The sequence below is a fragment of the Haliotis rufescens genome, unplaced genomic scaffold (assembly GCF_023055435.1).
Source record: "Haliotis rufescens isolate VD_foot unplaced genomic scaffold, xgHalRufe1.0.p SCAF_1, whole genome shotgun sequence".
In the NCBI taxonomy this organism is placed as follows: domain Eukaryota; kingdom Metazoa; phylum Mollusca; class Gastropoda; order Lepetellida; family Haliotidae; genus Haliotis; species Haliotis rufescens.
The window spans coordinates 11,768,559-11,783,530 of NW_025963779.1; the positions used below are offsets into that span (position 1 = coordinate 11,768,559).

Sequence of the window (14,972 nt, forward strand, 5' to 3'; positions counted from 1 at the left end):
TTAAATGAGTTTCAACACATTACCTTAATTCATAGCAGTTGGATAACATGTAACTTATAACATTCAGGAAATTCTATGACAAGAGCTTTATCAACTTCCATTTAGTACACTGTCAAACATCCTATATCACGTGATAGGGTAGCCTAGTGGTTAAAGCGCTCGCTCGTCACGCCAAAGACCCGGGTTCGATTCTCCACATATGTACAATGCGTAAAGCCTTCTAGTGGCCCCGACCGTGATATTGCTTGAATATTTAGACCGCCTCCGTGGTCTAGTGGTAGAGCGTCCGCCCGGAGAGCGGAAGGTCCGGGGTTCGATCCCCGGCCGCGTCATACCAAAAGACGTTAAAAGATGGTACTTGTTGTTACCTTGTCTGGCGCTGGGCATTTAAGGGCTAAAACAAGGACTGGTCAGCTCGGAGTCAGTATGCTGTTTCTGAGTGGGGTATTCATGTTAAACTGCGGCATGGTATCTGAGTGTGCTAGCACTATAAATTGGCATCAGTCCGGACTAGTACAAGCAGCCACACACACACGTGCATGCACGTCGCTATATAAGTGCAATAATCTTGGACGCGACGTTAAACCCAATTTCACCTCACCTCACCTTGAATATTTAAAGCGGCGTAAAATCCAACTGACACATAAGAAGAAATTTACCATTTTCAGTTTACTATAAGGTCTAAACATCCTCAATAAAGTGAATCTTAACATTAAAAGAAACCGATCACTTGTTTGTAAAAGTGGACACTATTGTTCATCCGTATATATTTATCTGGAAGCCGAATCTGTACCAAAGTGACATCAAGTGGCCCGGTATGTTGTCTTTATCGCGATGACCATAACGATGTTTATCTGATAAGAATACAGCAGCAAATAGATAGACTGTAAAACGGCGTTAAATAGTAAGATCCAATAGTAAGATCTAATATAGTAATTGTACATTGTCCGATAGATAGTTAAGTACAATAGGTGGTACATTATCGGGTATATTGTGAGTGAGTTGGGTTCAACGCCTCTTCCAAAAGTATTCCAGGGAGGAAATATATGCATTTTGGTGAAATCCACGAGCATGGGTATGGTGCAGACCTAGACCTAAACCTAGAAATATAATTGGGTCGAACCGGGATTCGAACCCACGATGATAGGTTTCTGGCGTGAACCAGGGACGAATAGTTGCACAGCGAACTGCGGCGTCTTTGACGACTGGGCCATCCGTGCCGACAGTGATGTAGATTAATGGGTGGTACGTTATTGGGAATACAGTAATGTAGATTAATGGTGGGACGTTATTGAATATAAAGGAAGGCAGTATAAGTTGAAGTACATTATTGGAGATATAGTATGACTGTATAAGGGGAAGTACATTATTGGAGATATAGTGAGGCTGTATAATGGGAAGTACATTAATGGATATATAGTAAGGCTGTATAAGGGGAAGTACATTAATGGATATATAGTAAGGCTGTATAAGGGGAAATAAATTATTGGATATATAGCAATGTTTTATAAGGGGAAGTACAGTATTGGAGATATAGTAAGGCTGTATAAGGGGAAATACGTTATTGGAGATACAGTAAGGCTGTATAATGGGAAGTACATAGTTGAATATATAGTAAGGTTGTGTAAGGGGAAGTACATTATTGGATATAAAGGAAGGCAGTATAATGGGAAGTACAGTATTTGATATAAAGGAAGGCAGTATAATGGGAAGTACACTTTTGGATATAAAGGAAGGCAGTATAATGGGAAGTACAGTATTGGATATAAAGGAAGGCAGTATAATGGGAAGTACACTATTGGATATAAAGGAAGGCAGTATAATGGGAAGTACAGTACTGGACGTAAAGGAAGGCAGTATAATGGGAAGTACAGTACTGGATATATAGTAAGGCTGTATAAGGGGAAGTGCAGTATTGGAGATACAGTAAGGCAGTATAAGGGGAAGTACAGTATTGGATATAAAGGCAGGCAGTATAATGGGAAATACATTATTGGATATAAAGGAATGCAGTATAATGGGAAGTGCATTACTGGACATGAAGGAAGGCAGTATAATAGGAAGTGCACTACTGGATATAAATGAAGGCAGTATAATGGGAAGTACAGTATTGGACATAAAGGAAATTAGTATAATGGGAAGTACAGTATTGGATATAAAGGCAGGTAGTATAATGGGAAGTACAGTATTGGACATAAAGGAAGGCAGTATAATGGGAAGTACAGTATTGGACATAAAGGAAGGCAGTATAATGGGAAGTACAGTATTGGATATAAAGGAATGCAGTATAATGGGAAGTACAGTATTGGACATAAAGGAAGTCAGTATAATGGGAAGTACAGTATTGGATATAAAGGCAGGCAGTATAATGGGAAATACATTATTGGATATAAAGGAATGCAGTATAATGGGAAATACATTACTGGACATAAAGGAAGTCAGTATAATGGGAAGTACAGTATTGGATATAAAGGCAGGCAGTATAATGGGAAATACATTATTGGATATAAAGGAATGCAGTATAATGGGAAATACATTACTGGATATAAAGGGAGGCAGTACAATGGGAAGTACATTACTGGATACAAAGGAAGGCAGAAAAATGGTAAGTACATTAATGGAGATCGAGTAAGGCAGTATGATGGGGAGTACTTTATTGGAGATATTGTAAATCCATTACCTCCAAGGTAAGTTTTGTTTGTATTTTGTTTAACGCCGCAGTCAGCAATATTCCGGCTATATGGCGGCGGTCTGTAAATAATCGAGTCTGGACCAGACAATCCAGTGATCGACATCATGAGCATCGATCTACGTAATTGGGACAGCGAGTCTGACCACCCGATCCCGTTAGTCACCTCCGATTCAAACAGTCACCGCGTCTTACATTAGTCAGTCCGATCGACGCTCTGTTACGTGTCCCTATGAATATTCATGAGCCTTGATTGTATGGGGATTGACATGATCTCTCAAGTGTTGCGTATCTACCGCCGTATAAACTGTGAGGGTACACTGGTACGTACATTGATCCCGTGTCACGTACATTACTGTAATGCGTGGTATCTTTTGGTAAGTAACTCTACAATCCTATCGTAAAATCGTTTTTAATTCATACCTAAGTGCATATGTTATTAATTATACATTATAAACATTATTATAGACAATGTCTGGATGTAAGTGAGTTATTTGCCAATAATTCGCTGTTCGTGTTGAATATACGAATCCGAGGAAACGGAGGGATCGTGACCAGGGCCCACTTGCACAAAGCGATCTTAGCACTAAGACTATTGTAAGCCTATGTTAAAGTATGGGAGTTAAGATCATCTTAGCGCTAAGATCGCTTTGTGCAAGTGGGTCCAGGGTGCCTTTGTACAAAACAACCTTAGCGCTACGACTGTCGTAAGTCTATGTTATTGTATGGGAGTTTCGTCTTGTCTATATACTGAGTATTGACCTCGGCACACTGCAGTCGTACGACTAAGTGAGATAATATTTATAGTTACATCAGCAATATTTTAGCCATATCGTTGCACAGTCCTAGGAACGTTTATGGACAAGTCATAACATATGCACATCGAATATCATTACATATAGCATATGTTGCAATATCTAATGGTGCAAATGTACAACAGTATAACACTTTTCACAAGGCAGTTCATGCCCACCATTCGTTAGAGGTGAACGGCGCCAATGTTCATTGTGTAGGTTTGTATAAGCTAGTTGGCCATCTGTGTTTTTGTATAAAAAGTAGTTTATGATGTATAAATAGTATTAAAGTAATAATACGCCACATATAACGACGCCACACGTAAATGGTGGTGCTTAGAATGGGTTCAGCCGACCAGCGACTCAGTGTACAGCTGATTGTCTTCTCAGCACACCGGGGAGTATGAGACAAAAGCTATCTGTGTGATATTCACATTACCGTGAAATCCTACTGGGTCCCCATTGTATAGCACAGAGTGTAAATCTCGAATAATACCACTTGCTTCAAGACATACCTGGTTTAACTCCGAAATCTCTTACCTCTCACGGTGCTATTGCGTTTCAAACAGGGTAACGGGCATACCACGAATTGCCAACTAGCCATTTTTCTAATTGTGTTGATTGACAGTACTCAATTACCCCGTTCACATGCACAACATTAACTAACGTAAGTAATTTTGCACATGTGTAACTATACATACGTGTGTATATGTAAATTTACTATGCGTTCACATGAAAATCAACTTAGGTGTGTATATAAAGTATGTAAATTGTGTAAGGCACTCATATTCGTTTGTCTGTTTACGACTTTCAACAAAAAACAGGTTGTTTCCCAATCAAAGTTGATTGAGAAGAGAGTTACTTCACCGAAAAGTTTCGCGTGAAGCAACATGTGTTTGATTTAATTTGTACACAAAGTTTGGACCCCTTGAAACCAAAGGAAAACACCGTCCGCTCAACTCTGTATATACGCATAAAAGTTGGCAACTGTTGACAATTTGTTTGGTGTTAACAAAAGAACAGATATTAATTAGATCATCCTCTTACGTTAATATAAACGTTCACATTGCAACATATATACACTGTCCAAATATACATTTACATTTGCACCTGCTCCAGACATAGTGCAAATTTGCTCCTGGTGTAAATATACACACATGAGTAAACGCGTTCACATGACAGACAGACGGACAGACAGACAGACAGATTGTTTATTTGAGTCTCACCTCACAAAAATATTTACATAGATACATATAAAAGGACATAACAGTGAGCCACCCGTTAAGGGTTACGAGAGACTTAAAATATATCACAGTATATACAGCATACATATATTGGTGTAAAAGGGGTATGTAAAATATACTACCCGTAACTAGCCATATAAAATATTTTTTCTTCGTTGGAGAATTAAAAAGCAGGTTTTGGCTGTAAAATATACTTAATATTTAAAAAGTACCATAAGTTTATCAGTATTGCATAACTCTAGAAAGTTGGGATAGCTAAAACTCACCTTTTCGTATAAACTTTAATGCAAATACAATACAAGTATACTCACGTGTCTACTTCTACAGCACATATACACACATATGTATAAAGGCGAATGTGAACGGGGTAATTTGACACTTTTTATTTTGTCTTTTTGCACACTCAGATTTGTAGAGATAGGCAACTATCTTTTAGGCATCACCAAAGTCTAAAACTATTAAATAATTGTTTGTGTACGCATAGAAAAGTGTCGTGTAGTGTTAATCGTCAGCTGTGGAACGATCGAGGGCTTATAAACGGTAAAAAACTTAGAACATATAGACTCTTTAAAGGCTCGCTTAACACTGAACCATATGTTCAACTTATAATGGACCGATCTTATCGAAGTACACTCGCCAAAATACGTACAGGAACTTTACCTCTTGAAATAGAGACCGGTAGATTTTCACGACCGACTGTCCCCTTGGAAGAAAGGATATGTAAAATGTGTGACTCTAAAGCAATCGAAGATGAAATCCACTTTCTAACTGAATGTAACTTTTATTCTGATCTAAGATATGATTTATGGAATTATATTGCCTCCTTGGAGCCCTCCTTCCCGACCTTTTCTCTACTGCAACAGACCTGTTATCTAATGAATACTACATGTATAAGTAAATCCCTAGCCTCCCTTGTCTACAGAATGTACAGGCGCCGTAAACTTTATATAAACTGTTAGCTTTTATTTTAGTTACTTTTTATCCCATCCATAATGTTATGCATTGTCCTATATATGCACGCAGGTGTGTAGGCGGGTGTGTTTATGTACGTTAGTACACAGTGCCTCTCATTTATATCATCTGTTGTATTTAATGTATGTTCATACTGTATTCAGTACGACACTTGTATTGTTGTATGTGTATATGTATATATGGACTGAGGTGTGAATGGATGGATATAGGTATGGTTGTATGTTTGTATGTATATATGGATCGATATGTGTATGGATGAATATAGGTATGGATGTATGGTTGTATGTGTGTTAGTATATTTGGATTAAGGTGTGTTTGAATGGATATAGATATGTATGGATGTATGGTTGTATATGTGTTAGTATATTTGGATTGAGGTGTGTTTGAATGGATATAGATATGTATGGATGTATGGTTGTATGTGTGTTAGTATATTTGGATTGAGGTGTGTTTGAATGGATATAGATATGTATGGATGTATGGTTGTATGTGTGTTAGTATATTTGGATTGAGGTGTGTTTGAATGGATATAGATATGTATGGATGTATGGTTGTATGGTTGTATATGTGTTAGTATATTTGGATTGAGGTGTGTTTGAACGGACATAGGTATGGATGGACCTGTGTATGTATAATACGGATTGATTTATGTTTGATGGATATAGGTATGTATGTAGGTTGGTATGTTAGTATGTATGCTGGTTAGACATGTAGGTTAGTATACTCGATTGATGAATTAAGTTGTGTGTATATGGACGCATATGTGTATAGATGTATGACATGTATGAGATTGCCGTGAGTGTTTTGTATGAGATTGCTGCGAGTGTTCTGAATGAGATTGTTGTGAGTGTTCTGTATGAAATTGTTGTGAGTGTTCTGAATGAGATTGCTGTGAGTGTTCTGTATGAGACTGCTGTGAGTGTCCTGTGTGAGATTGCTGTGAGCGTCCTGTATGCTTACCTGTTTGAATGCTTTGAGCGGGATTTTAATGCGGATGTGTGTGTTGGTGTATCGGTGTGGGTGTGGGTGTGGGTGTGGGTGTGGGTGTGGGTGTTGGTGTGGGTGTAGTAATATACAAAGTTGCAACTAATTTTTCCTCTCTTTTTTTATATATTTTAAATGTACCATTATGTAATTAGTGTCTCGTAGGCCAACTGGCCGGGTGCTGTTTTTTTAATGAAATGTTTATATGTCCATATATTTAGTACTGCAGCATGTGACACTTTAGTAAAACAATTTTCTTCTTTTTTTTCTTTTTCTTTCTTCTTCTCAAGCAGTTCAGGAACGTTAAGGAGTAACAAAGGCACTTCTTATGTCCGATCCGGATTTATTGCTTATGTCACAGAGGGCGGTTTTGTGTCCAATGTTCTCATCACAAAGCCACAAACATCAAACTTAATATTCATATAGGTTATAATGAACAGATATAACTAAAAGCTAAAAGTTCGTAGTGTTAAATTCGTAAGAAGTCAGAGCCGCCAATACACGATTTACGGTACGTAATGTCAGAGAGTGTGTAAATATCATGTTTCACAACAACAGCACGACGGCCCTCCGTGCTGTCTCAGTAAATTGTCGCATATGTAGCCGGCTTACCCATTAGGGAGGAGCAACATATGAGATAAAACTACATAAATAAAGCTGTTTTTAACTTCGTGAAATCAGACACCAATCCCATACAGCCCTGTTGAATTTCAATTTCATTATAATGCATTTGGGAGTAAATTTGAGATACGTTTTGACAAATTAACCTCACATGAGTTGAATTTATATTAATATGTATTCATCAGTGACTGAATGGCGTTACGATCACTGAAACAAAAAAAAGGAGGTTTAACTCTAATCAGTGAAGCTCTGTTAATCCCGGGTTAATCCTGTTAATATGTGTGTGCGTCCGTGCGTGCATGTGTGTGTGTCCGTCTTTGTGTCTGCATGTGTGTGCGTATCTGTGCGTGTGTGTCTGCCTGCATGTGTCTGTCTGCATATATGTGTGTATGTGCGTGTGTATCTGTCTGTGTCAGCATGTGTGTGTCTGTGTGTGCATCTCTGTCTGCATAAAGTGTGTGTGAGTGTGTATCTGTCTCAGCATGTGTGCGCGCGCGCGTGTGTGTATGTGCATGGTTGCGCGCGCGCGCGAGCGTATGTTGTTAACGCCGTACTAAGCAATATTCCAGCTACATGACGGTGTCCTACAAATAATCAAGTCTGGACTTTCGGGGAAGGTTGACCACACATCTACCAAGTCACCTGACCACCCGATCCATGAAGTCGCGCGTGATCGTGGTCGTCGCCGACTACACACGTTCGGATTGTGGGGTTTCCAGTCTAACACGATCGGTATAACTGGGCTACACTGTGCGCTTGTAATCAACAAAAGAACTAGATTATATATACGTTAATAAAAATGTTTACCGCATCCCAGAACGTTAGAAACTTGAACTTTCCGCCATAGAGATTAGCGCTGACTGTGATATACGTGTAGTCATACCATGTCCCGTAGAAGTAGGTTAAAAACAGCCCGACAAAGACACACATCCGTAAGGCATCCATTGTCGACGAGGTCAACGTTCACAGTTCACAGTGCACTCGGTGTCTGGAGTGTTGTGGTAGATTAGTAGAAAGTCGAATTTGAAATCAGGCTTGTGATGCAAGAATACAGTGCGGACAAGTAGATGTTATCTGCAACACTGATAACTTTTCATCCCGTGACCTGTCAATGGCCTCAAGATTATGGTAATCGTAGAGGGTAAAGGGTCACACGTGTCTCTTTCGGGAGGCTAAACATAGATTGAGGCGCCCGACATATTACGTGTACAAGGATGCATATATGAGCAAAGACGTATATATACATATATTCGTCTTTAGTATGATTGGTTTGTTGTTTAACGCCGCACTCAGCAATATTCCAGCTATAGGACGGCGTATGGGGGGTGGTTATATACAATATAGATATCCAATCTCGGGTTGCTATCGAGATGTGTCACTCATTTTGGATACGTTCTGTTTGCATCAGTATGACGTCACATTGCTCCAGATGATCACGTGTCAGAATCTCATGGTCGCGGGTTCAAATCCCAGATTCGCCCTGTTCTGCAGCAGCGTGACGTCACATTGCTCTAGATGATCACGTGTCAGAATCTCATATCTCGTAATCAGAGTTGCCATCATTTTGACGTATAGCCGTCTATACATCACTATACATGAGTCGAAAACCTGCATGACTTTTCACACGTTAAGGAGACTGCCAATCCGGTTCTGGTATGCAGGATTCCGGGGTCTATTTAGAAGGTACTGTAAACTACGGTTATAACAAACTCAAAGGGACTACTTATTTTAGTTCGTTATAACCGTAGTTCGTTATAAGCATATATACAACACAACTACAGCAAATAATCCGGACCAAAAAAGTAAGTTCGTTATATCTGATAAGCGTCAACTTCAGAATACAGTACTGTTGACAATTTGTTTGGTGTTGGCAAATCAACAGATATAGTAATTAGATCCTCCTCTGTATTTGGCATAAACGTTCACATTACAACATTACATACAGTGAAAAGTTACTTTTACATTTGCACCTGCTCCAGACATGATGCAAATTTGCTCCTGGTGTAAAATACACACACGAGTAAACGCGTTTATATGACATGTATTCTCACACGTGTATTTTTACACACGTATGCAAATATACACACATATGTACAGATGTGCATGTGAACGGAGTATAAGAGAGAGAGAGAGAGAGAGAGAGAGAGAGAGAGAGAGAGAGAGAGAGAGAGAGAGACCCTCAATATGCTGACACGTGACCGTCATATAACTGAAACACTGCTGTTCAAGGGGGCATGGCACCGAACTCACTCGTATATTGTGCTTCATCTTACACCCCAACGTCATTGCAAAATTTGTTCATGCTATGAACTACTCGTTTACCGTTAACCTTACACACCTTGACATAATCCTTCATAAAACTACGCTCGCCTTGAGTATAAGTAGGCCATTGGCCCCGGCGTTTCATTGTGCTGAAATAACCTCGTACTTAGGAATGTATACACTTCCTGATAATGTTACATATTATAGACCGACGCCTGCAGACCGAAATCATCAGCAGTTTCCGACAAACACGAACCATATCATTCGTCCAATGTATAGGAATGGTGTCTCCGAATTAAAAACTGCACGTTTTCTACCTCTTCGCCTATAACTTCGATCATCGCTTGTCCAGGATATTAATAGATTAATATTTTATCGCTTATAGATTAATATACATGTATCATTACTGCATACAGTTGAGCGGAGCTTTATGACACTATGCATACCAGCTGTTGCCGAACACTGCACATTGAAGTAAATCTGCCAATTCACTGTTGAATATACGCTGTATGTATTATTCGTTGTAGCTGGCTTGTCAGAGGTCGCAGTGGTCTGTTGTTATCACAGAGGTGATACTGTAGCGGTATCGATGTTGTATTGTCCGCTGACCTAACAACAGATTAACAGGACGACCATCTGGACAGGTGAGTCTTAAGTACCAATGCGTATTTTCGAAATTGTTGACATGTTTTGCTGTTTTTTACTGCTTGCCCCCAAGGAGGACATTCTGCTCTATACATGAGGTCAGTTTGAACACGGCTTCTCATTTTTGTTAAACAGGTACGTGGTTGGGTTAATGCTAGGTGATTTGATATAATTAAGATTACAGCAGATGGGTATACAATGTGATCGTCAACGGAATATTGGAAAACATTTTATTCAGTTTAAATTCGTTACTTGAGTGATAATTTTTGTTTTTTGTCTGTTTACCGATTCAACCGTCCTGAGTCAAATGACACCAAAAATGTAAAATATAATAGTTTGAATTTTGTTTTATTTGCGCAACCGTTCTTTCTTAAAAGATCACGCCGTGAATCGTTGCTCATTATATCAATCACTTGATTGTCTTCTCCCGATTCGATTATTTACAGTCCGCCCCCATATAGCTGGAACATTGCTTAGTCCGGTGGATTATGGGTTATATGTAACATTTGGTTTAATGCTGTAATTGTCCACTCACATGGGACAGACGTTTCACACTTGTAACGACAGTGAATTGAAAATGAATTTGAGATATCTCAGTGGTCTATGGTCACCCAATTCAAATTCAGTTTGGGAACTGTATCACTTCGTGATATCTGCAAAAAGCTATTTAATATTGAACTGCGATTGTGATTCTACATATTGCACATCAAATGTGTAAGATCCGTACGTTCAAAACATTACGTGTTTTCAGATATGCGGGTGTTACTCGTGTATTATTGGTTTTTCCTCAATGCAAGTGGTGAGTGAGTATGGTTTTACGCCGCATTTAGCAGCTGGTGACACCAGTACTTATATGGGGAATCGAACGCGGGCCCTCGTTGTGACGAGCGAACGATCGAACCACTGGGCTACCCTACCGCCCCTTAAATGGACAACCTACTCAAGACACACTTGACCAATGTCGCTTTGCTCATTATCTTCCCTTACAAGAAAGAGTTTACGTCTGATGTTGTCATGGTAGAATGGAAATGAACGTACTGTGTTTCCAATGTTAACTTAGATTTGACGCAGCTAAATCTACAGGAAACCGGTTCCCCCCGTGTGAGTGCCTACGCCAGGCTTAATTAAAAAAACGGAAGTGTCAGCTTCCAAATGCGAAAGGTAGGTATTTTCATCAATGAATGGCGTGACATATCACGGTAGAACTGCCCCTAGACAAAATTGAGTCAAGATATTTTATGCTGTTAATGTGTCGGCATCCCATGATACTTTTATTATATCAAGTTTCAACTTACATTGTGACACTAACAAGCTCAAAATGATCAAACAGTGAAAACTACACAATGTTCCCTTTTGATCACATATATCTCGAAAAACCTTACAGAATTGTTTTGACAGATATATTTTTCTCTTCCTTATTCGATTGACAAAAAGCTTGCTAAATATGACGTGATTACAGGCAGCAGTAAAGGCGAATGGAATTTATGGAGTGCACTGAAGAAATTTAAATGTCAGCCTACAAGAAAAGGCACCTCAAGAGTTTTTTGTTTGTTTGTTGTTTAACGCCGCACTCAGCAATATTCCAGCTATACGACGGCGGTCTGTAAATGATCGAGTCTGGGCCAGACAACACAGTGATTCACATCATATGCACCGATCTACGCAATTGGGATGCGATGACATGCATCAACCTAGTCAGCGACTCTCACCACCCGATCCCGTTAGTCGCCTCTTACGACAAGCATAGTCGCCTTTTACGACAAGTATGGACCAGTTCTAATCCTGATCTTCACGGGTCACCTCAAGAGTGGTGTACTCGTTATTTGCGGCATATATGGTTTGATATCGAAGTGTATTACATTCAAAAGGACTGTATGAAAATAGGGTAGGTACCTTGCAGCAACGAAAGTGAGATTTAATAAGGTAGCCGTTTGTGTCCAGTTCGTTACCATAGACAGGCCACTGGGTCTTTAACTGTATTACATCGCCATTTTTGTGCAATGTCTAGTCAAATATACAGCAATGTAGTTAATAATTGCACTTATATAGTGACGTGCATGCTCGTGTGTTTGTGACTGCTTGTACCAATCCTGTCCAACCTAGGTTTATGTATGTATGTATGAATGAATGAATGAATGAATGAATGAATGAATGAATTGTAGAGGTAGAGGTGTAGAGGTAGAGCGTCCGCCCGGAGAGCGGAAGGTCCGTGGTTTGAACCCGGCCGCGTCATACCAAAAGAGACCCATGAAGATTCGGGGTATAGGCCGTAAAGGGTGACTATGCTTGTCGTAACAGGTGACTAACGGGGTCGGCTGGTCAGGTTCGCTGACTTGGTTGATGCATGTCATCGTATGCCAATTACGTGGATCGATGCTCATGATATCAATCACTGAATTTTCTGGTCCAGACTCGATTATTTACAGACAGCCGTCCTATAGTGGGTATATTGCTGAGTGTGGCGTTATACAACAATGAAACAAACAAATAAATCATACCAAAAGACGTTAAAAGATGGTACTTGTTGTTACCCTGTCAAGCGCTCGCCATTCATGGACTAAAACAAGGACTGGTCGGCTCGGAGTCAGTACACTGTGTCAGAGTGGGGTATTCATGTTAAACTGCGGCATGATATCTCAGTGGGCTAGCACTATAAATCGGCATCAGTCCAGACTAGTACAAGCAGCCACACAGAGACATGTGCATCCATGTCGCTATATATAAGTGCAATAATCTATGACGCGACGTTAAACCCCATCTCACCTCAAATCATACTGAACACACTTTTAAGTTGATATCTTCAAATAGTGTATACTGTACAAGAGAGAAGTACATGCATGAGGGAGCTTCGTACTCAATAACATCTGCACGATTAAAACACCGTCAACTTTCTGAAGAATGTTTTCATAACGTCCGGTCATAATTTTCAACGGTGCAACTCCACATCTAAATATAACGTAGGCAATTCTGTGCACTTCACTTCTATACACATGTACATGTTTAAAGACTTGAACATGCGGCGAATATTTCTTCCCGTCTCACTTGAACTATGTTCCGATTGTAACTTCTTTTCCCAGTTTGCCTTGCGTCTGTTAAACACTGCTGCCTTTATCTGCTTAACGAACAGTCTCTTTCTGAAATTGATGTTGAAGATCCAGTTATACTGACTCTGATCCGACCAGTCCTTGTTTTGTTTACTTGTGATTTGTTTGATTGTTGTTTAACGCCGCACTCAGCAGTGTTCCAGCTTTATGACGGCGGTCTGTAAAATAATCGAATCTGGACCAGACAATCCAGTGATTGACATCATGAGCATCGATCCACGCAATCGGGATTGATGACATGTATCAACCAAGTCAGCGAGCCTGACCACCCGATCCCGTTAGTCGCCTTTTACGACAAGCATATAGTCGCCTTTTACGGCAAGTATGGGTTGCTGAAGACCTATTCTATCCCGGAATCTTCACGGGTCCGTTTACTTGTGAAGATCCGGGTTAGGATTAGAGGCGAATAACGGGATCGGGTGGTCAGACTTGCTGACTTGATTGATGCATATCGCGTAACCCTATTACATCGATTATTGATTATTATTTACAGGCCAGCTGTCATATAGCTGGAATATTAACAAACAAACAAACAAACAAACCTTGTTTAATTTGCTTAATGATTTGTGCCAGGCAGGTTAAAATGTATAGTTTGATTATCTATGAGTTAGAAATGAGCAATTAATAAAAATAGACTACATTGATTGACAGAAATATATCAACTATCACTGTTGACATACATGAACGCACAATCGTTGATATAATATCTATTGACATAACAGTGTTACAATATCATATCACACCACACTAGAGCGTATCTAGCAAAACAAGGACTGACGGTAGAAACCCCAACGACGCTTAGAATATTAAGCAAGTATCATTTTGGGATAAAGCAGCGCTTGTAATGAGAGATCGATGTCAACCTTTAATGACACCCGCCTGGATATGGCTTGGGGGAACATGATTCGATGGCGTAAAATGCTGAACACAAAAAGAAGACTCGGTTACCTAATAGCACTGACATGGTAAATCACTTCAGTGTCAGTGAACTTTACTGACCTAGTTTTTGATATCAGTGCGTTGCGTGTGTCACTTATCACAGCGACAATTCTATTTAACGTATTACTCGATGCTTCGAAGTAAAAAAGTAGGGTTCAACTCCGCTTTGTCGGAACAGAATTTCAGTTCTATCTCGGCGTGTCAGATTAACATATATACAATATACCACACACAGACACAGACACAGACACACACACACACACGCACGCACGCACGCACACGCACACACAGAGCCACACATGCGCGCGCACACACAGACACACTCGCGCACACGTGCACACACACATCGTTTGCATTGGAGATTATACACTTTGCGTTTGATCTGTTATTATTCAAAAGGTGGATCACATTGGTTCATGTGGTCTAAAAGCTTCGCATATGGCTATGCAGACATCCATCCACCAAGAAACCACAGGTCGCCTGACTGTGGTAATTTGTCAGCGCCATTTTACTGCTCGTGTTGGTAAACACCTCCCATGTCATGATGTTTCCTTAAACAGTTTTATATCTGATACACGTTGATATCACTGAACTACTGTTCCGCTGTGCAGAGTTGCGTCCCATGGGCACGCCAGAAACCTATGATTGTGGGTTCGAATCCCGGTTCGCCCCGATTATGTTTCTAGGTTTGTTAGCACCATACCCGTGCTCGTGGGTT

General features: G+C 40.0%; 2 protein-coding genes across 2 annotated transcripts in view; one reads left to right on the forward strand and one right to left on the reverse strand.

Annotated features, from left to right (window-relative positions):
• LOC124147864 (androgen-induced gene 1 protein-like) overlaps positions 1 to 8,387 on the reverse strand; it is a 35,040-nt gene extending 26,653 nt beyond the window's left edge. The window contains exon 1 of the mRNA XM_046518699.2: positions 8,112 to 8,387. Within this exon, the coding sequence (XP_046374655.2) occupies positions 8,112 to 8,249 (138 nt within the window). The 5' untranslated portion in view covers positions 8,250 to 8,387. The remainder of the gene's footprint in view (positions 1 to 8,111) is intronic.
• A 1,704-nt stretch (positions 8,388 to 10,091) lies between these two features.
• The window catches only part of LOC124147882 (lysophospholipid acyltransferase 2-like), a 43,311-nt gene continuing 38,430 nt past the window's right edge, over positions 10,092 to 14,972 (forward strand). The window contains exon 1 of the mRNA XM_048383976.1: positions 10,092 to 10,210. The gene's annotated coding sequence lies outside the window, so the exon portion shown is untranslated. The remainder of the gene's footprint in view (positions 10,211 to 14,972) is intronic.